Genomic DNA, 23,807 nt, shown 5'->3' on the forward strand with positions numbered 1-23,807 from the left:
ATTGGATTTTAATGTAAATACACAAAAATCAGCAGTGATGGTTTGTTGCAGTGCAAAAGCAAAAACCAAATTCCCAAAGATGTTTACCAATGGTTGCAATATTCCAGGGGTCGCAGAATTTGACTATCTAGGGATATGCTTTTCTTCAGAACCAAAAGGGAATAGTCATATTATGAAGCAGACTTCTAGGATGAAACAGCAGTTGGGGGGAGTCTCTCGCTTCACGGCTATGTGTAGATGCCTACCCCTTAAATTGATCTGTAAGGTATAACAAGCTTAAGAAAATGCAACAATTAAATATGGAAGGGTGCTCTGGGGCTTTTGTACCCTCTTGAAGATGCAATCATTGGAAAATGATTTTTTTAAGAAACGTTTATGTCTTCCAAAGTCTGCCCCAAATTATGCGACTCATGCTGAGTTAGGACTAAATTATCATGAAGATGAATTGCGTTTGTAACCATCTTTGCACTGGTTGCGGATTTGGTCGAACTCTAGGGCGACACTAATACAAAATATTATTTAAGAATTGCTAAAGAGGAATGGTGTTCGTAGAATTCCATGATTACAATATATAGAAAAAGTATTTTGTTTAATTAATGCCAACACTTTTTTCTATGTCCTTTGTAATGGATGAAAGGTTGCAATCTCATTACAAAACAATGTTGAGCTCCTAAAGAGACCCAGGAATCCAGAGAACCTTTCATCAGTAATAACCAAAGATATGTTGGTCTTGCCACCCGTGACACTCCACAGGACTACTTAACATGGAGTCACAAGGCCTATGATAGGTGGTTGCAAACGAGAGCCTGCCTTAAAGCTTTACCTCTCAAAGCTCTTACTTAAAATTGGAATAATCATGGAAGTGACACTAGTTGTCTGCTATGCAATGAGCAAAATGAAGATTTGTCCCATTTTTATTATGTTCTGTCCAGTGTATTTGTACATAAAGAAAAAGGTACATTTTGTTGATTTTAAGAGAGATTAATTTTAACCAGTGTTGCTCAGTCTGATGTTACCTTCTTATGGCTAACTCACTTAGGGGCTTGGGCTCTTATGTCATATCTGAAACAGGTTATTTTATCAGTATATTGTTTTAATTGTAAAGATTAATGTAAGTATTCATTTCCGCAATAAACATATTTGACTGACTGTGCGCTTATAGATTGTGCATATGTGTGCATGTCCTTCTTTTATTAATACATTCTAATAACAGTTTATTCTCCAACTTTCTTGGAATGCGTTTTTTTTTAATCAATTAGTGGTTTATTGTTTTTTCAAAGCCTCTGGGGCATGTTTCGACCAATGGAGTCTTTTTCAAGGCTCTATGATTCATGTACAGTTATGTATTTCATCATTTGTCTATTTGGTCCCATCAAGTACACCAATATGAGATGAAAGGACGTCTACATGGAATGCATTGGGAACTTTGGAGAAGGTAACAGCCAAAATTCACCCAAACCAAATAGAGAAATGATGAAATACATAACTTCATGATCATTTTGGCAGCCGACATGTGTTTTACGCATTAAGCACTTTCTCAAACTGAAAGAAGAGAAATAGTATATTGGTATAAGGCATTGTTTGAACTGGTTGTCACACAGTTATGAGGTTGTATTTACAAAAACAAGTGACAGATAATTGAGAAAAATAAGTGACAACTCAGAAATAAATGAAACATTAAAGCAGGTCACATTAAGGTATTGCTACTTAACTCAAACGAATAGCATCTCTTTTGGATGTAGTTAATTTGAGTATAACAATGAGTACAAAGGTCAGGTGCTTTATTAAGTGGTTCAGCGATAAACAAACGTTATGAATAACAAGCATTTCATGCTCCCATTGGTAAAAAACAAATCAGGGTTCCATGCTCCATGATGGTCTACAACATGGGACCTCATTGTGAGTTTGCCGGTGCGGTAAAAAAGTGGAAGTAATTCTGTTACCACCACTTTTTTTGGTGTTAACAGAATTTCTGCTACTTTAATGCTCAGCCGAATTCTAAGTTTGGAGGCTAAGTGGAGGATTCAACTTCAGAATTTTTTCTCCAAAAATTGGCAGATTTACTGTGTGCTATTGCCGTTCAGTCAATCCACCAAATATCCCCATGGAGTCCCACAGACTCCAAAATGAGAATTTACACCGACATACCCTCACTCGGAATCCTGTGGCAATGTCACAATACTCAGCAGGTGTAACGGTAAACGAATTTGACTGTAAATGTACATATTTGCGGCCGATTTACTGCTAAATCCATATTGAAGACCATTATTTCTGTTGGTGTTATTCCCATAAAATATTCAGATCCAATAGTCTCTCCTGACCTTTCTGATTAACTATCCTTTTGGATATTAGCCCTGTTGTTCAAATGTACGTGGAAGCCCCAGCAGGAGAACAGTTAAATGCTAAACTGTGTTTATCTGTTATGAACAATGTGAATGAATTACAGTTCTTAAACGTTAATTCTGAGTGGCTATAGACTGACCCACAGGCGCTGTGATAGGCCACAGCACTTGTGAGTCAACCTACAACCTCCCAGGTTATTTGATTTCCTAGGATGCTACTCTGCCCTCTGCAGGCAAACATGCCACACTACAGTCACCTACAAACGGCACATGGAAGGGGCCCTAGGAACGGTGTCACTGTCAGAATACGAAAGGAGAAAACATTAACCCTCTACATTCCAGTAAGCGGTCTCAAGGGGAGGAAACGTGAATGGCAGACAAGTCCCTCCCCAATTTAAGTAGGGGCTACAGGGGCAGAAATGGGTGAGGCAGAAGACGCTGTATGATTAACAGAGGCCAAAGCAGGCTCTCCACTTGTATTGGTTAATGCATTCGTTTTTAATGTTTTACAGAGTGCCAATGTGAAACCTGCTAAAAGAAGGCAGAAGAGAAGGAGATAGGGGAAAGTGAAATTATGGAGTGCAACTGTAACCCCTTTTTTCATGGTGACATAAAATAGGAATAAAACTCCCTGCAAAATGGGAGGCTTTGTAACACTAACCCATGCAGGGCCGGTGCAGTCAAAATATACATGTGTGCTTGGACCCCACACCTAGTCCAAGGGTAGAGCAGCCCCTTGCAAAAGTAATGTACAATATTAACCGTGGTAATTAGGCAGCAGGGCCCTTATTTAATGTGTATGTGTCTTAAATCTAATCAGCGTTCACCCTCTGACTCGAGCCAGTGGATACATGAGCTAAGTTACACTTTATCAAACAAATTAAACGTTTATTTCATGTAATGAAAGCCTGGCAGTAGATACCAGGTCAGCAATAAATTTAAGACAAAAATGGAGCACCAACTATTTACAGCAATCCTGCTTTCAGGATCACCTTAAACATGGGGCAGTCATTTCACACATGAGGGAGGACAAACCATGCCCTACCCTGAGAGACTGTATTATGCTCAGCGCCTTCTCACTCCATTCCCCTTGTCACCTTCCAAAGTTTTGTAAGAACAAGTCACCCTAATGACACTGGCCTCTGACCACTTAACGGGGTCACCCCTAGAAGTTGGGGACCAAACTTTCTTTTCAGGGGTATCCCTTCGAAGACTGTTCACAGCACAACTTCTATCGATGACACCTTCATTCAGGCAGAAACCTGAACACACTGGGGCGATCTCTTCTGACTAGAATCCACCCCTTACTCTGATCTAGAGGAGAGCCCATGCACAACACTCCCCTTTGCTACCCCATTTGCAGCTCTTAGATTGAGAGGCCGAAGCCATATCCTTAGTGCACCCCTATAGAGCACACCTGGTAGTTGGCATATTTAGAAAAACGAAATGACATTAAGAATAATGTCTTCTCTCACACTTGCAGCCCTAGAAAGGGCTATATCGCCCCCCTATCAGGAGCAGTCCACCCCGTAACACACTCAGCGGTCTCCCTAACAAACACTATGGGGATTGGCTAAGCCCCATGTCAGGGAACTAAGACCAATTACGTCTATTTCATTCTTTAATAATGAGCAGGACATTTCATGTCAACATTATGGCAGTTCTCACTGACCAAAGTGCCCAAAGATGGTCGGGCCTGTGGTCTGCCTAAGGCAGTGACACATTCTCCAAATCGTGAAGGATTTTTTTGAGGGATCTGTGAGCCATTCAGACTGGGCATAAAGTACCAACAGGTTTTGTTTTTGATGGGGGGGTGTATTTCTCCAATAACTAAAGGAGTGGGAGGTGCTCTGTGTCTTGGATTGGAAAACTCTTAGCCCAGAGACATTGGCCCTCTTTACGACCCTGGCGTTGGACCATGGTGCTTATAGCACCATGGTCCATGCTGGTAACTTACCGACTCCGCCATGGCGGAATGGGGAATTTCCGCCCCATTCCGAGGTTGGCGGGGCGGTAATTCCCCATGCCGCCATGGCCCTTCCCCATTCCAATTTTTGCCCCATAGGGCTCAATGGGAATGGGGAAGGCGCTAAGTACGGTGCCGCAAATTGCGGCACCGTACTTAGCACCAAGGTCCCTTTGCGGGTTGGTTTTTAACGCCTGCAAAAAGCAGGCGTTAAAGTCTCCAACCCGCAAAGGGACCTCGTAATCAGGTGTTAAGGGTTTAACGGTGCCGCCACCTTTTACGGCGCCGTTAACCCCTTAAAGCCTGGGTTGTAATGAGGGCCATTGTCCTTGGACCATCTTAACAAATATCACCACTCTCAGCCCTTCCCTTCTTCTTATGCATTGAAAACAAAGCCTGATAAACCCAACTGTCAAAATGATGCACTCTGAATGGTTACTACACCAGTCAAAACCAAAGGTTGATCGCTGGAAGGTTTTGAATAAATCACAACCATGGGCACAGCCCTGGGCAACCCTCCAGACCATCGTTTTTCATACTGCCAGGCCATTACAGAAGGGTAAAGACTATATGCAAATCAGACTTGGTCCCACCGCTACACCAGTCAGTCAGTCTACACCCTCCCAGGTTAACTGGTGTCATCAGGGGCAGCACTGCCCTCTTCAGAGAAAAATGCTACACCGTAGTTACCCAAACTGACCAATGAAACTGACCATGAAGGAGTAATGTTGCTTTCCATCAAGTCAAGGGAATTAATTAACCTCCTGCATGCTAGGACAAAAACCCAAAAGCAAACATACAGGCGGCTCCTAGTCCCAATTTAAACTTGGGTGGGAGGCTGGACTAAAGAATGGAGTGGGGGTTGGAGAGGAGTGGATGACAAGATGGTGGTCACTGGGTATGGGAAAGTGGGGATACCAAAACACAGACAGGGTCGATTGAATTCTCTAAAACCTCTGTTTCCTTCCCCAGTCTCTGATTGCTTCGACCCAAATATTCAACCGCATGCTTCAATGAAGAATGACCCGAAGATTACCAGCAAGTACATTGATTTCCGTTATCAGGTAAGAAAACAATCCAAGAAGGTGGATAGGGCGAATTGCACCTCTGTGATCCCTGCGAGGATCCACTGAAAAGGAAATAACAGGAATTCCAGCAGGCTTGTGGTGCCTTGAGGCCAGTGTGGCTGGGGAAGAGTGAGATTTATTTTAGACATTATGTCACAGGCACAGACCCAGCTCCAAAGAACGTTCAGTGCTACTCACCTCATCCAAATAGCTGGTTAATTTTGTTGCACAATCTGATAGTTCCATGACGTAATTTTCCAATTTTGAAACTATTCTTTGACACCACTTCCTATTCTTAAGGGTTTCAAAGGGTCACTCACTTAGGGGAAAATGGACTGATTCCGGAGCTCGTCAGTTGCTCCATGTCAGGCTAGATCTGCCCAGACAGTTCAAGCTTTAAGCTCACATAACTTTGAATTCTGGCACTTGTAGCGTAACATGAGAAAAGCAAGACTACAAGCACCAGCATGCTAGCAGGAGGAATGCTACAGCCACTTGATTAGTTGCAAAGGCCAGTGAAGGCTATCAGAGAGCTGTGGTATGCATTGCAGTGGTGATTAGGGAGTGCAATGGTGAACACCAAGGTGGTGTGGGGATTAGGAAAGTGGACTGGTAGTGAGGGGAGATGGAGTTGTGGTTAAATCGTTAAATTGGCAGTTGATTGAGATAGAGTGGTAATCAGAGAGACAGAGTGATGATAAGGGAGATGGAGTGATACTGAGGCGGAGTGGCGTTGTGGTCCGGAGGCTGCAGTGGTGGTTTTGGGATGGAATGGGCAACTGTACCTTGAGCCATAGCCACAAGCTGGAGTGCTGATTGGATGGTTGGAACGATGGTCAGGGGCTGCAGTGATAAACAGAATCTTTGGGCGCCTGGCACTCTCAGCACAGTTGCTTTACCCTTATAATGGCACAGTAATAGCAGTGCTTAGTCTTAACGCTCCACACTCATGAGATAAAGATTTAAACATTTCTTGCCTGGAAGGATAAAGATTTTCTGAAAACGGAGCAATGGCATGGCAGCACAACAGAATCCGACCACTGTGGTTCACTGGCTCCTGAAGCACAGTAATTGACTCCCCATCAAACCATAACGTGGGGTTTCATCACAGGAAAGGGGAACTTGGAACAATTTCAATAACGTGAGTAACTTTCATTTACAAATACATCCAATCCTCCAGCTTCATGGAAATCTATTGGAGCTTGGGATTCTTATGGGGTGGCAGCCTACTTAAATGTCCATGTTATCCAAAGATGTTCTTAAAGAAGGCTTGATCACTACGTGGGCATCTGATCTGGTGCTGGCATCCATTGAGTAGTGCTTAAAGCTGCAACAGGAGTAGACAAGTGCCCAACAGTAAATATCAAGAGTGACATAAAAGCCACAGAAGCATCACACCACGAGTGTGCACCTCTTCTGCATGAGACACCCAAGTCTAAGCAGAGGCCCACAGAATAGAAGCTACCAGCCAATGAGCAATGGAAGCCTCCAGTGCCTGCTTGCCAGGGTCATGACCACCCTATGATATATAAACAAAAGAAAAGGTACTATGCATGACCTAGTTCTTGTGAGAAACTGCATTGGGAACATCTGTGGAAAGGGCCTGCAACTCAGAACCGGATTAACAACGAGGGAAGCAGTGTACTATGTCATCAATGTAGGCTCACTGGCAGCCATGAGATCAAATATTACGCTGAATAACAGCACAGTCTAAGGAAAAATAATCCTTCTCAGAATTCTAGTAGGGACTATGGAAAATCATTCCTTCTTGAAATTCTTGCAGGGATCAAGAAACTAAACATCAAATTGTATTGAAAAAACATTACTTTTCAGAATCCTTGTAAGCGCCAATGGTTGTCAAGTACAATTTGTAGGATTCAATCTAGGTGGCAGTATATGCCAGGTAATTCTGATAGAACACATGAGGTTCTGGAGGGGCTGGTCTTGAAATGAAGCGCTGCTGAAGAGCTTGCAAGCTCTCAGAGGGAAGAGAGCCACCCCATACTCATACCCCAAACTGCCCCGATATAGGAGAGGTACTCATTTTGTACAAGGGAGAAATTCCAGATGTTGGCTTTTAGGCACCTTTAGGCTGGATGGTTTTTGTTGCTGCAGAGAAGATTAGGATCTCAACTGTCAGTCATCCAAGCCGAGGGGACATGTGAACCATTTGGTACCCTAATGCCCAAGGAATCAAGACCACAACTCTGGAAAGCACACACGAAGCACTGTGAAAGCCAAACAGCAGAATTTGTATTGGTACTAAACCGCTCCCATGACAGAGCTCAGAAAGGGCCACTGAAGCTTTCAGATGAGTTTGTGGACATACCCTGCCTTCAGATTGTTTGCACAAATCCCGCCCTCTTCCTGCAGAGCTGCGAATTGGAGTTTGAAGGTACATTCGTTGAAGAACTTCCTTAGAAGAAAAGTGGTCTAAGATTGTACAATGGCCTCCTCTCCTTTAGCCCACAACAAAAATGTGTTAACGGACACCAGATGCAGTAGCTTCTGTATATATCTACGAGCATTTAGATCTTGAACACGGATGACTTGTAACATTTAAGGGCAAAGGGGAGGGGCAGTGTGAAAGGAGGAATACAGTCTACACAATTGCCTGACTGCAGAGACTATCACTGTTTCAATTGTGATTGATCTGCAGGCTAGAAGATGACTTTACTCTCTTCCCCAACTGGAGAAAAATACATCTCTAAAAAGTAGAGGTATACAGTCAGTTCTCATTCTACTGGTTGATTTCGAGAATGGAGGGAAACAAAGTCCTCCTTGCACATATATGCTGCCTCCTCCTTTGCCAGACTTCGGGAAGTCTTGTAACCCCGCACAAGTCATACAAGGAGCATGAGGCTCTTTAAGGCAGCTGAAAAATGTCCCTAAAAGTGTTCAGCAGGATTTCCGTTTTGTAATTGTAGTCATTGACTTAGACGTCTGAGTCGCTCACTTGAACTTTGTAAATTGGTCACAAGCAGAGACTGCAAACAGCCTCCTTCCGTCAAGAGGAAGGCTGAGTAATTTGTTTGGTGCCTTCCGTGCACACCCACTCCCAAGTTCATCCTTGTCCAGATGCCTCTGGATTAAATTAATGAGTTGTTGACCATCTTCTTTTCCTCATTGAAGTCTGCTCCTCTGTTTAAAAGAAAGTCATTAACCAGGTTTGGCAGTCCTAGACACATGCTGTGGTGCTCCCAGCTAGGATGCAGTCTGCAGCAGCAGGAGGGCACATATATAGTGATGTCTTGTGATGCGCCATTTTGCTTTGGAGTCGAGAGATTTTACTTCCTTATCCACAGGTGAGGAGGCCAATGAGCCTCGATTCTTGCCAATGCAGTGCCACCAAAGGCATGAAGAAATTAGCAAAGGCACAGAAAGACACAGGTAAGGGCTTATTAAAACGAGTCCTGTCTTTTCAAATAGCTTTGTGATTTCTCAAGAGTGCGCAGAGTCTTGTTTCAGATTTACACGGTCACTTTAGTAGATCCAACTAAAGAATTCTCTATGTTCTCTCTTTTTTTTTTTTTTTTTACGCTACTTACCTTGTACTGCACTTCCCCCCCCCCCACCTCCTCCCCCTTGCACTTCCTCCTTTTCCCCTTACCTCTGCACTTGCGCGATCTGAATGACACCTGGCCTAGTAGGATCGTTTGTCTGTTTTCCCCTTGTTTCCCTCCCTCCCTGCCTCGTCGCGCCTTGAAACACTTGTGTATAGGCGCGTTACAAATACCATATCATATCATATCATATCATAATCAGGATGGGAGGACCCGATCCACCACCTCTTCCTTGGGAGGAGATGTAGCAGTCTACTTGTCAGAGTCCATATCATCAGGTCCTTAAGTATTGTATGGGAGAAGCTCTGCATAAAAGAGCCACTGTCTTGAGTTGCATCGATTTCACACTACAAATCATCCAACAATGTCACAGACCTATGGGTGTAAATACTGCACAGTGATGGATGGATGGATGGATGGATGGATGGATGGATGGATGGATGGCTATGCATCAGTTGTAAGTACTGTACATTCCTCAGAGTTTCTTTCTGTTCTATTGTTTTTCGCCCATCTATGCCACTAAAGAAGGGTACCAATTGTATGCAATACGTTTTGGTCATGCACTCCAGGCCAAGAAGACACATAAGACTGACACATGAGGTGGGCTGTGTTCCAATGCAGGAATAGTGCAGCTAAGTAGTTTAAGTTGCACTGTTCACTTAGAGCAAACACAAGAAGGATGTTCCCATTAGGAATTATTGTAATGACTGAATCAAAAATAGGTTTTCATGGTACAGTGCAACATTGAAATGAATTCCAGTATTTAGGTGTTCCAATACTTGGCTTGAAAAGTAAACTGCGATGCACAGCAACATAATTTTAAAGAGAATTATACGAAAAGTTGATTTCACATATTCTGGTACCAAACCAAAAACCAAGACATTTGTAATTCCAAAATAAATCAGTTAAGAGGCAGTATGTCTCCACATATACTGAATCAGCATAAATATGAATCAGATGCAGGTTAAAAGAATAAACATAAACTTAAAATAATACATAGACAAGCATAAATTGTGTTCAAAGATGTCTAGGGTCTACAGCAAGAAACAAAAATCACAGCGGCATTTCGGCAGTGTGGAGTACTGAAGACCGGCTTCCTCAGGACCAAAGGCAGTTCTGGACTCTGTAAAACGTAAACAAGACATGCTCTGAAACTGACGGAATAATGAACAAATACAAAAACGTTGACCCAAGTGTAACTAGGCACAGCAAATAGTGAAAACCAATCACCACAGAGAGACGAGTCCCACACTGTGCAAACCGCTCTAACCACGCACACGCTCCGCGAACTATTGAAAGATGCAAATAAGTGGAAAGCACCAACCTAGGGCTCAAAGACAAAACCTGGGAAGGACGCTTGGCAAGAACGTAAGCCGTAAATTCTAGAGAAAAATGAAATAACGTAAGGCCCCACAGAGAAATGAAAGTGTGGTTGGGGGCGGGGCGGGGCGGTGGGTTACCAACGGAGTGAACACTTGCTTACTGCATTCGCCAGGAAAAATAACAAAGATTCTGCCATGACTGACGTATGACAGGCTGGAGGGAGGGAATGCGCCTCCACAAGGGCGTTCGCCAATGTATGCTGCCAAGCTAAAGCTGCAGAACGCAAAATAGACATAGATTGGTAAGCATGAGTAGTGGCTTACTCAAATGACAAGTTGCAAGATAGGGGCCGTGAAGATGCCATTACAAAGGTCGCCAGCTAGAGAGTAACTATAACTTGCAGCTTGAGGCCAATGTGAACCTACCTCAAAGTGCATCCGTGAAGTGGCACTAGTGCTCACTGCATTCGTCGGAGCACTTGGGGGGGTGGGGGAGCAGCTGTATGGGAGGCAAGCTGGAAAGGGTTAGTGGACCTCTGTGCGTGCGGTTAGTGAATGTTGCCAATCTAGAAGGGCTTAAATGAATAAAGGTAGGTGAGCAAGCCAAGTGACTTACTCGTCTAAAATATAGCGGGAAAGGTTCCGCGAGCGGCCATATGCTGCAGATATCTGTAGGCTTATTATGGGTAGAAACTTACTCGAGGTGGCGTCTAAGGGATCGCCATGGTGGTTCCTGTTCACGGGGCGCTGGACTGGTAGCAAATCAAGTTGCTTTGAGAAGAAAGAGCTAGCGGCCGGAAGAAATAAAAGGGCTGCTCAGGTCAGCCAATAAGGCGAAATGACAAAAAATAAAAAGCAGACTAAGTATAGGATGTTCTGGAGCAGAGTGGCGAATTATAGCGCTATATTGAAAAGGGGCATGGGAGTGTACAGAGCCTACATAAAAGGAACTTAAACATGAGTTAATGCATTCCAAACTAAGGTGATTGAATTGTACAGACTAGAAGTGGGCAAACAAACAGGCAAGGAAACTAGAAATGGGCAAAGAAGTGGGTTAAGATCTGAGGCCAGTTCCAAGAAGGGCATAATGTCAATGAGACCTTCTTCTATTGTGTTGAGCTTAAATATTCATCGAGCTTCTGCATTTGACAGTAGTATATGTGGGTTTGAGACTTTTTTATAGTGCCAAGGACCCACCACGAAATTTCATCGGCCAAGTGGCCGTGTTGCATATAGTAGCTAATCATAGAGGCCGTGGCATTCCAACACCTGATCCGTGACCGGTGTTCAATGATTCTGGTGTGGACAGGTTGTGAAATTTTTCCCACATACCGTAGGCTGCAAGGGCATTGCATACAGTATACGGCCCATGGTGTCCTGCAGTTGGTTTGTTGGCGAAGTGACCATTTTCTGCCAGCAATGTCAACTAACTTAATTTGGTTACAGAATTTCCAGTTCGAACATGTGCCACACGGAAAGTGTCCTGTTAGTGATCCCAAGTCCCAACTGGTGGTTGTTGACCTATTGTCCTTGGGATTGGGATGCACTAACTGGTCTCTCAAGTTTTTTTGGCGTTTGAAGGCGAACAATGGTGATGGTTCGTTAGGCAGATTAAGTTGCACTAAAGGCCAAAACGTGCAGATCAGTTTCTTGATGGAAAATGTGTCAGAGCTATAAGTAAGGGCGCAGACCAATTTATCATGTTTGGTGTTAGATATGGATTGGAAAATGGTCTCTCATGGGGTGTATCTCATTTTTTTCTTTGAGCGGGGCACTCGTTTTATAGGGTAGCCTAGCGCCAGTAGCCTGGCTGCTAGCTGCTCATTGTTGTGGTCATAGTCTGTCGAGAGGGTACAGTTGCATGAAACCTAAGAAATTGGCCATAGGGTAAGTTCTCCTTTTGGCAGCACGGATGGAAGCTCGTAAAATGCAAAAGCGTGTTCCTATCCATTGGTATTTTGTACAGAGAATAGATGAGTTTGTTCTGATGGTGTATAGTTATTAAATCAAGAAAGTGTATTCCGAATGGATTGTGTCCCACGTATTCCTTATCTTTGGTATTTCCAATATCCATCTTGCTTGCTGCTTCGGAAAAATTATATTCCCAGTAGAGAGCGCTGAGCATCAACGTAATCATGGGTATAAGTGCCACACGCAGCGTCCGTTGCTCAGTTCCGTTTTGAAGTGTTATGCACTGTCCAGGATGAGACAGTTACTACACTTGAGGGAGCGCAGACTATAACCACAAGAGAAGTTTTACTGCAGGGAAGGATGGGAGGGGCGATAAGGAATATGTGAGAGGAACATCCAGTCGAAAGAAAGTTACCACGGGTAAGTAACTTGTTCTTAGAATGGATTGTATGCTCCCACGTATTCCTTATCTTTGATAGACTCCCAAAGCAGTAATGTATACAGGAGGAGGGAGTAAAAACTTAATGTCTTTTAAGTATGCACAGAATGCAATACTGCTTTCCCAAATTTAGTCTCTTGGCTAATGGACGAATCTCCAAACTATAACATGTTGTAAAGGTGTGTGCAGACGACCATGTGGCAGCTGCGCAGATGTCTTTTAATGGAACTCCCCTTTGAAGAGCTGATGAAGCTGCGATACCCCTGGTTAAATGAGCCCTTAAGTACTCTGGAGGGTCTTTACCTGCCAGCTTTTAACGTTCTACAATAGTTAGAATAATCCATCGAGAAATGGTTTGCTTGGTGATAGCTAAACCCAGTTTATGACCTTAGTACCTGACAAACAATTGGTCAGTTTGCCTTAATTTTGCTAGTCTTCTAATATAGAAACTCAAGGCACGCCTTGTATCAAGTCTGTGCAGCCTTTCTTCCTCTTTCCCGGGATGAGGAGGAGGGTAAAAGGAAGGCAAGGTTATTTTTTAGGTGATGTGAAATTCTGAAACAATCTTGGGGAGGAAGTTAGGCTTCACTTGTAAAATCACTTTGTCCTTGTGAAAGACAACGTGAGGAGGCTTGCAGGATAAAGCCTGCAGCTCACTCACCCTTTGGGTAGATGTTATTGCCACCAAAAATCGAAATTCGTTGATTTTTTTCTGTGAAAATCTTCTATCTTCGATACGAGATGGCCGCTTCATCGGCTCCATCTACGCTCCGGTCAGGCTTAAAAAAATTCTGGGACTGTACGGCAAAGATGTCCATGACAGATCCACAAAGGGTCTGTCTGTGGTGCCTTGGGGCAGAGCATCCTTGTACAGAATGTGACGAGTGTATGTCCATGATGGCGAAGGCCTTAAGGGAGTGCAGAGGGAAGCTGGAGAGAGGTAAGCCCCAAAAGTCCAATACCCCTTCCAAATGCACTTCCGATGAGTCAGGACTGTCTTCTCCTCGTTGCAGAAAACACTCCCGGTCACGTTCTCGGTCACACCATTCATCCACTTCGAAACATAGTAAGAAAAGGCGCCATAGATTGCCATCCACCTCCTCCTCCAGTTCACCGGCGAGAGTAATATGTCCTACCAAATACAGTTCCCCAGCACAGTGGGAAGAATTCTGGAAAAGTATGCTAAAGTTGTTCGAGAACACGGCCTTGCCCCCCTCGAAGACACCGAGAGGCGATACCCCAGGAGAAAAGCCTGGCAAATGTAAAAGCTGTGAGTCTTCAACCTCGCCAGACGATACTCCTCGAGAGCGTGAAAAACCCTTGAGATGAGAAAAAGCCTCTGTGGCGCACAAGACGTCATCACTATCGACTCATTTGTCGAAGCCGTCGAAGCCAAAAACTGTGGCATCGATGCCATCGGCAACTCCGTCAGCACGCTGGCGAGGTTTAGCCACACCCTTTGGGATTGTGTTTCAATGGCGGCTGACCATATCCCCGAAGAGGAAGAAAGGGACGGTTTCTTGAATCTTATCAAGGATGGAAAGGAAGCCATGTGCAAGTCCCTCCAAACCGGTGTTGACTCTCTTGACAGCATCAGCAGAGCCATGACAGCTAGTACGACAATCCGCAGATTTGCATGGTTGCGGAGATCAGGATTTGCCCCAGATGTACAGTCCAGGATTCTGAATATGCCCTTTGACGGCACTCATCTATTGGGTAATAAAGCTGATGACAATTTGGAGAAGTTGCAAACTTCCAAGGCGGCAGCCAAATCCCTTGGAGCTGCGATAAGGCAAACTATGAACCGCCCAACAGGTACACCCTGGAGGCGCCGGTCCTTTGGCTATTATTCCGCATTTGGAAAAGGCAGAGAACAGCCAGCTCAAAAAGGCCAGAGCCGATTTCCCTGTGGTGCACGCGGCAGAGGTACTAAAGCCACAGCAGCAGGGGCTACCTTACCCTCAGCCTCTGTGTTAGCCACCTCAAAACCTCTCTGAGGTCTTATATCACAAAATAGCAGTAGGAGGCAGGCTAACTCAACATCTGACAGAATGGCAGGCTATTACTTCAGATGCTTGGGCATTTGAGACAATTGCCCAGGATTACTGCCTGCCTTTTCTATGCACACCTCAGAGCCATCCACCGGCAACAACTCTTTGAAGTTTTCAGACCTGCTCCTTATGCAGGAGATTCTAGACCTGCTAGAGAAAGGTGCTATAGAACTGGTGCCTATAGCGGAGAGGACCAAGGGTTGGTACTCACCTTATTTTCTAATTCCGAGAAAGAAGGGAGGAACGAGACCCATTTTGGACTTACGAGAATTGAACAAATTCCTCAGAAAGGACAGGTTCAAGATGGTTACCCTTTCTCAGATGCTTCAGGCCCTCCAGCATCAGGATTGGTTGGTATCTATGGACTTTCAGCATGATTGCCTTCATGTGCCAATTCATCAAAAGCACAGAAAGTACCTGAGGTTCGCCATTGGCAACTCTCACTATCAGTTTCGGGTTCTGCCATTTGGGCTAACCTCCGCACGAGGGTTTTCACCAAGCTAATGGTAGTTGTGGCAGTGAGTCTCAGGAGAGGGGGATTCACGCCTACCCCTACCTGGACGATTGTTTGATCAGGGCCAGTTCCCTGAACAGGCCCTGGAACATCTTAACTATACCTATCACTCCCTCCACAGGCTGGGCTTCTCCCTCAGCTTCAAGAAGTCCCACATGAAACCATCACAAAGACTCCAATTTATTGTAGCAGTCCTGGATGCATCCCTGGGAACAGCCTCACCACTAGATGTGAGGGCTCAAGACATTCTACAGATGGTGACAAAATTTCCAAAATGCTCAACATCTCCCATCCTTCGACTTTCTGAGGTTGCTCGGCCTGATGGCATCCTGCATTTTTCTGGTGCCACAGGCTCGCTTGAGAATGAGATCTCTTCAATGGGCTCTCAGGACCCAGTGGTCACAGTTCTCAGGAAGGATGTCCGATCTTTTACAAATCCCAAACAGAGTCTCACTGGACCTTCAGTGGTGGGCCTGTCGGGAAAACATCTTGAAAGGACAACCTTTTTGGCAACCTTGGCCGGAGATAACAGTAGTGACAGACGCCTTACGCATGAGGTGGGGAGCCCATACCAACGATTTGACCATCAGCGGTTGTTGGTCTCCATAGGAGACCAAACTACATATCAACGTTTTAGAGCTGAGGGTAATCAGACCAGCGCTGAAGACCTTTCTGCCCTCTTTACGGGGAAATAATGTCTTGATAATGGCGGACAACACAGTGGCCATGTACTACCTCAAGAAAAGGGGAGGTGTAGGGTCACTACCACTGTGCAGAGAGGCAATGCAGCGCTGGTTCTGTGCAATACAAGAAGGAATCTCTCTGTCGGCAGTTCACCTAGCTGGAGAGAAGAACACAGCAGCGGACGCTCTGAGCAGGCAGAGCACAGTTTCCCATGAGTGGGAGCTAGCTCAGGAAGTCCTTCAAGAGATCTTCACCCTTTGGGGAACCCCTCAAGTGGACCTGTTCGCGACCAGTGTCCACAGGAAGTGCAAATCATTCTGATCAAGGGAATTTCCCACGAGAGGCGCTCTAGGAGACGCGTTTGTGGTGGACTGGGAATTTCCACTCCTGTATGCATTTCCTCCAGTCCCAACAATCCTCACATAATAAGGAGGTTGAGAAGGTTCAGAAAATCCATGATCCTTGTTAGGGTTTCCCTTACCTACTGAGTCCCTCAGCAGCTTTGCTGGATTTCTAGGATTTATTTTTTTCACCTGGTAAGAGGGTGAGCCTTTTTTTCCCACTCTTACATGTGTTTTGCTGAGTGTTTAACATTTTTGTGTTCATAGACTGTGGAGCTTCACCTACTCCACAGGCATCATCTTTTTACTGCACCCTCAGTACAGTGACACAGGGTTGTCTTTTTTCAGACTTCCCACTTTAAACTCCATTTTATGGGACTAACTACTGGCTCCCAGAACATGTAAAGTTGCCATTGACTTTATTAGTCTTTTTTAAACCACAGACCCAGTACAACCTATCTTACATAGAGTACTGGAAAGGGTTAATAGTTATCCCTTTTTGTCTGTCTCTCATGGAACATTGTTTCATTCCCTTTTCATTAAGATTTGGCTGGTGGCAGTGGTATCTACCCTATTCTTCCTACCGCGATTATTTTAAATAGCCTTGGTATTGTTTTAGGCTATCTTAGTAGCCTCAACCTTAAATCCACTGGACCATATTTACTTTTATTTGGTTCCAGCTGGGTTTATTCGCCATTTCTTTTTGTAAAAGTCTTTCTCGTGATTTACTCTGTGCGCCAAACCAGTTTTGGTTCCTTTGTTCGCCGATCTTTGGCAGGCTTCTGCACAGAAGCCCTCCTTAGGCACCTGAAGTCTGGGTAGACAGGATGTGAGGGAGAGGTTTTAGGACCCCTGCCATGGGTTCCCTTGGTAACCCAAGTTGCACTCCTGTTTGATTGGCTAGGTGACTGTCCTGTCAGGACAGCCACACTGCTGTGTGATTGACAGCCGAGCCAGGCTGTGTGAATGGGGGAAAACTGCATAAAAAGCAGGTCTCTGGGACTGAGAAGGCAGAGTCGCCACTGGATTGAGAGAACTGATGAGAAGCTTACAGAAGAGGACTTCTACCACGACTGAACCTCCCGATGAAGCCCTGCTGTGGGTCCGAATCTTCAAACTTCGAGGACAGGGAAGATCTGCAACAAATCTTCTCCCCTTGACCTGGTGGGACCAACCAGTTCGCCAAACTGCAAGCCAGAACTCCCTCCTCTGGTCGAATTTGCTGTGCACAGCTACAGTGAACCGGATAGCCAGGAGGACCGGACCCTGCTTGGGTTTTAAGGAGCGCACCTTATATTTGTTGCTTTGCTCTGCTGTTGGTTTCTTCCCTGGGCAGTGCAGGACCCTCCAGTCTTCCTACTTCGAGTCAGTCCGACAGTCGCTTCAGGAACCGTGAGCCTGCAGGACCTGCCTTGAACAACTGCCTCAGCTACAGCCTTCATCTTCATTTAAGGTACTGTTCAATTCCGGTTGTTTGTTTCGTCCGACCACAGTGAAAGTGTGTGAAACCTTTCAACAATCCGAGGGCTTGTCCTTCTCTATTCTTTAAAGTAACTTTTTGTCCGACCAACTTCGTTCTGAACTCTTGGTAAAGACTTAACCGCGAACTACCCTGAACTGTGTGATCCTCTGCAAAGACTTTGGTCCATTGACATTGGCCCTGGCCTCTTGGTTTGATTTCCTGATTGTAGTTCCTTTTTCTAGATTGCCCTACTTACTTATTTGTTGGTGCTGCTCAACATTTGTCTAACTTTGTCTTTCCCTCCCTTTTAAATTGCTGGAGTGCCATTTTGCTCACAATTCATTTTGTGCTCAACTTGTCCAGATTCTATTAGGTAGGGTGTAGTATATTAAGAGTGTGATTTTTCTACTGCTTTACTTTAGTGAAAAGTTTTACAACTGATGTGTAAATAAATGTATATTCTTTTACTCAGAAACCTTGAGTCAGTGTTTGTTTGACCCATAGTAATTGCTGTCCTTTGTGTAATTATTGGTACTGCTCACTTTACACTTGAGATAAGTCTGGCTGCTCAGCCATCGCTACCACTGTACTGTGTAGTACAGGCTTGTACCAAAGGTGCATTTGTACTGTCACTTGTAGTCTTAATTGTGTGTGGTGTTCCCACAGGGTACTGCATATGATTCTTCCTAACAATCCTAATTGCCCCGGATTGGGCCAGGAGGACGTGATACCCAGACCTTCTACACATGTCCATATGTCCTCCTATTCATCTTCCACAAAGAGAGGATCTTCTCTCGCGAGAGGAGGGACAGGTTCTCTATTCGGATATCAGGACTCTCAGACTTCACGCATGGTTTCTGAGAAGCTGAGATAGAAAGATTGGGACCTCACGGATGACGTAATGGAGGTTTTTCTTTCAGCCAGAATACCAGAAACCAAATCTTTATACCGCTGCTGTTAGAACAAGTTCTGAAGCTGGTGTAGAGAAAAGAATGTTGACCCTTTCACATGTAATACACCAATGGTGTTATCCTTCCTTTTGCACTTAGCAAATCTGGGACTCCAGGTTGGCACGATAAAAGGTTACCTAGCAGCGCTGTCCATCTTCAAACGCACTGCTGAGGAACCCTCTTACTTTAAAATACCCTTGGTATTTCCATTTTTGAAGGGGTTAACTAATGTTTACCCCCCAATTCCTTTTCAAGTCCCCTTATGGGAACTAAATTTGGCCTTAACATTTCTAATGGGTACCCCTTTTGAACCCCTTCATTCGTGCCCATTAAGACTTCTTACCCTCAAAACTGTCTTTTTGGTGGCAACAACATCTGCCCAAAGGGTGAGTGAGCTGCAGGCTTTATCCTGCAAGCCTCCTCACACTATCTTTCACAAGGATAAGGTGGTTTTACAAGTCAAGCCTAACTTCCTCCCCAAGGTTGTTTCAGAATTTCATATCACCCAAAAAATAACCTTGTCTTCCTTTTACCCTCCTCCTTATCCCGGGAAAGAGAAAGAAAGGCTGCACAGAACAGACTTGATCCAAGGCATGCCTTGAGTTTCTAGATTACCAGGCTGGCAAAATTAAGGCAAACTGACAAGTTATTTGTCGGGTACACAGGTCATAAACTGGGCATAGCCATCACCAAGCAAAACGTTTCTAGATGGATTATTCTAACTGTTGTAGAATGTTACAAGCTGGCAGGTAAAGACCCTCCAGAGCACTTAAGGGCCTATTCAACTAGGGGTATTGCAGCTTCGTTAGCTCTTCAAAGGGGAGTTCCATTAAAAGACATCTGTGCAGCTGCCACCTGGTCGTCTGCACACACCTTTACAAAATGTTATGGTTTGGATTCTTCCACTAGCCAAGAGACTAAATTTGGGAAGGCAGTATTGCATTCTGTGCCTACTTAAAAGAAATTAAGTTTTTACTCCCCCCTCCTGTATGCATTACTGCTTTGGGAGTCTATCAAATTCAAGGAATATGTGGGAGGACACAATCCATTTGAAGAACAAGTTACTTACCCATGGTAACATTCTTTCGACGGAAGTGCCTCCAATGTATTCCTTATCGCCCCTCCTATCCCTCCCCGTAGTAAAACCTCCCTTGTGGTTACAGTCTGCGCTCCATCAAGGGTGGTAACCATCTCATCCTGGACAGTGCATAACATTTCAAAACAGAACTGAGCAACAGATGCTACTTATACCCATGATGATGTTGACGCCACAGCGGAGGCCTCCGGGGGACATCGTCTCGACAGGCGTTGACCGGTGTCGATGTGCAGCGTCCTCTACTGGGATTTTTTTTTTTCGAAGCAGCAAGCACGCTGGATATTGGAAATATCAAAGATAAGTGGGCGGAAACTCCAGCCGAAAGAACGCTACCGTGGGTAAATAACTTGCTCTTCTTGATTGTGGTACATCATGGTGAAATCAATGTTGGCATGCCGTTGGTTAAGCCACTGTAGAAACTCAGGCAGATGTGCAGGTGACCCATTCCAAATGAGGATGATATAATCAATATAACGGCACCATGTGTCAATATATTGCCTGAAGGGATTTATGTCTGCCAAAATGAAGCAGCCCTCTAAAGCCATGCTTATGCAAGTGGTAGGGTCAAAAGGCTTGCCTTCGAATAGTTCAATCATTGTTGTGCTGTCCCTCAAATAGGTGACCCTCTGCTGACTGATCGGTTGTTGAAATGTGTCAATATATTGACAAATAGGTTCTAACACTCTGCCACATCCTGCAACATTTGCTCTACCAGGTGGATTAAGGGCATCTTTGTGAATTTTGGGGATGGCGTAGAAGGATGGCGTCAAACCCTGACTGGCATTTAGGAAACTAGATTCCTTTTCGGTGAGCCAATTTCTTTGTAGTGCAAAATTAGAGATTTCTTGAATGTTTTTTTTCCAAATCTGATGTGGGATCTTTCCAGAATTTTTGATAGCTTTCAGGCTCATTCAAAAGGTCCTTCAACATTAGGTGGTATTGTTCTGGGTTCATGACTACTATACCTCCCCCTTAGTCGGCAGGTTTAATAATCACATGGTTGCTATTGTCTAGTTCACGTATTTCTGAGCGCTCAGCGTTGGGCAGGTTATATCTCATGGGGTGCCACTTGTTTTGCAATTTCCTAAGTTCTTTGAGAACACATTTTTCATTACTTCACACCGCCGAAACGGCATTGTGATTTTCGTTTCTTGGAGTAGACCCTAGACATCTTTGTGCACAACTTATGCTTGTCTATGTATTATTTAACGTTTATGTGTATTGTTTTAACTTGCATCTGATTCATATTTATGCTGATTCAGTATACGTGTGGCACACTGCTTCTTAACTGATTTATTCAGGCTTTGGAATTACAGATGTCTTTGTTTCTGGTTTAATACCTGAATATGTCAAATAAACTTTTCGTATAATTCTATTTAAAATGATTTTGCTGTGCATCACAATCATTTATTGTCTGTTGTCACAGTTTACTTCTCACGCCAATTATTGGAACACCTTAATAATGTGATTCGTTTCCATGTTGTAACATGCAAACTTATTTTTGATTCAGTCATTAGAATAATTCCTGATGGGAACATCCTTCTTGTGTTTGTTCGATTCTCCAGTTCCCATTAGTGTTGGAGCCTTCCCTCCAGTTATATACTGTTCGCTTAGAGAGCATGGTCAACAATGGGTTGCATAAGGTTGTTCCCGAGCTGTAAAAACGGCCGACTGGCTGAAAAAGATTAAATGGAGAGCTGACCAAGGTGTTAAGTGATTCACGTCTCTTCGTCTATTGCTATTTGATGATTTCACTAACCTATACTTGGCCAGAAATTGGAAGTATGAGCCTTCAGAGTGAGTGACCAGGATGGCTAGAGTATAAGACATTTTAATGCCAGGACCGGAGTCACAGGAAGAGCTACTGTGGGGAGAGTGTGTTATTGACTGTCTGTGGATGATACTGACAGATAAGATCAATGAAAGAGCCCCTCATACAGAAATTAAATGTACCATTTAGTGTCTTCTGAATGTGTCATTGAGGCTACTGGTACATAGGATCCTGTGGTCTTTCATGAGCCAACGAAGTAGATATAATAGTAGAGTTGGAATAACCCATTGGTTAGCTGGTGCTAATGCAGCATCTTCTAGAGCAGAAACCGGTCCTAGCAGGTATTATTTCCAGGGCAATCGAGGGTGACCTAGGGGAATACTAGAAGAACAGGCTAGAGAAAAAAAGAGACTCCCAAACTGAGGAGTGAACATCCATCCTTGAGCACCATAATGATAGGATATAATCTCACGGAGCCAGCAGGTGCATAACATGCAGTGCTTTCAGCCACGCCAGCTCTATAATCTCAACTTTCTATCTCGCTGTGCAGGGAATGGTTACTGACTTGCTAGCATTATATGCCATGAGCCTTGTGGAAAGTGTTTAATGTTCAAGTATTTCCCATTCTCCTTCTTTCCTCGGGTTCTCAGCTCTAACATCGTGTTATTCTTGTCATCTGCTTTGATTGCCTACCCTTCTACCTTTCTCACCATTCCTTTTAGCCCAGGAAATCTTCACCAGTTCTTGACTCACCACTCTCCTCCTTTGCCTTCTTTCCCTGCTGTTGTCAATTTCTGTCAACATCACTGATGCAGTGAACTTCAATCGTCAACCAGTTCCACCCTATCTTGTGTTTTCTTCCTTTTAGGTCACCTTCAAGGACAACTCCTACCCATGTTCAACCGCCATTCCTTCAAAAAAGGTCTCCTTACCCAGTGAAAGCAAGAGCATGCTCTCAATCACAGTCCCAGAGAGCACAGTCAATATAGCTGTGTGTGCCTCAGTCACATCCAGGCCTCTGAAGCAGAACATCACAGATGACATGGTAAGGGAAAAATGGGGGTCTTTGGGCAGACACAACAGGTGTGAACTCTGAAGTTAAAGCCTTCTGAGCCCCTACACATGGAGAGGTAAGTCTCTTCCTGGTAGCATTCAATTAATGTAATACTTTTTAACAGCTGATAACTCCTTAGGTGCCACATAAATCTAACCGATTGTTCACTCTTTCCTCCATTTTGATTAATTCTGTGGACATGTTTAGTTGTTTCTTGGCACCACTCATACTCAAATTCCCATATCCTTCTTCTCCTTCACACTATATCATAAATCAATTATTGTTGAGAACTGATTTTACTGTTCCAGTCAACACCATCCCCAATTGCTCCCACACACAACTAGCTATAACCAACATCATACCAAAAACAGTCATCTCCTTTGACTAGCAACAGCATATCAAACAAATACCCTATAAAACACGTGCCCAGCTCGCTCATTCTCAATAAAAGTCTCCTTCACCAGGGCAATACCTATCAGACACCAGTCAGTGACCAAGAAAAATCAAGCCAATAACATGAACGTAGTTTGAAACTACCATGAGGCATGCGATGGATCCACATACCTTTAACAAGGATACGCTGACAATCCTGGAAGACTGGGGTGGATAATCTTAGTACGTACATTATTGTAATTCACAAGCTCGCATTCAGGCAGCGCTCTTACTATTTCGTCTTTGACAGAGTCTGTGAAAGAGACGCAGCCGCTCTGGAGCTGGAAATACTGCTAAGTGTGGAAAGACAAAATGGTAAAATCAGCCATACCGATAACGGGTGCACCTGCTACTGTTACTCCCTAAAAGCAGGCAAATACTCCCAAAAAAGAAAAATAGGGAGTCCGAATACTCCCAGCAAAAAAGAGGAAACAGACACCTAGGGGCATGCCCCCTGCTTTTACCCACACAGCTCCATGGATATGTATGGAACAGTAGTGTAGAGAGCCATGGGAAGACACTCTGCTACTATTGCTGCCTGATCTAATGATGTAAAATAGTACCTATTCAATGTTCATGAATAACCAGGTGCAAGACATATTTATTATAAAAATGCTTCAGTTTCACAGTTAAACCATATTTTGACACACCTAAAATATTCTTGTTTGGAATGAGGCTCACCTTGTACTCCTTAAAAAGTAATTTGTTCACAACTTTAAAAAATGGTTCAAGTACTCCCACTTCAGAATTGTATCTGGCAAATTGTGTGGACAGCACATGTGGTAACTGACAGACTTCAGTGCCATTCAGGAGAGGAAAAGGAGACGTTGCCTCAGGACCCA

The 23,807-nt window shown here is 44.2% G+C and overlaps 1 protein-coding gene across 1 annotated transcript in view; it reads left to right on the forward strand.

Annotated features, from left to right (window-relative positions):
- The window catches only part of LOC138580434 (bactericidal permeability-increasing protein-like), a 708,711-nt gene that overhangs the window by 323,148 nt on the left and 361,756 nt on the right, over positions 1 to 23,807 (forward strand). The window contains exons 9-10 of the mRNA XM_069650974.1: positions 5,281 to 5,372; positions 22,348 to 22,524. Coding sequence (XP_069507075.1) covers positions 5,281 to 5,372; positions 22,348 to 22,524 — 269 coding nt within the window. The remainder of the gene's footprint in view (positions 1 to 5,280; positions 5,373 to 22,347; positions 22,525 to 23,807) is intronic.

The sequence above is a fragment of the Ambystoma mexicanum genome, chromosome 3p (genome assembly GCF_040938575.1).
Source record: "Ambystoma mexicanum isolate Mex_15411 chromosome 3p, UKY_AmexF1_1, whole genome shotgun sequence".
Taxonomy (NCBI): Eukaryota; Metazoa; Chordata; class Amphibia; order Caudata; family Ambystomatidae; genus Ambystoma; species Ambystoma mexicanum.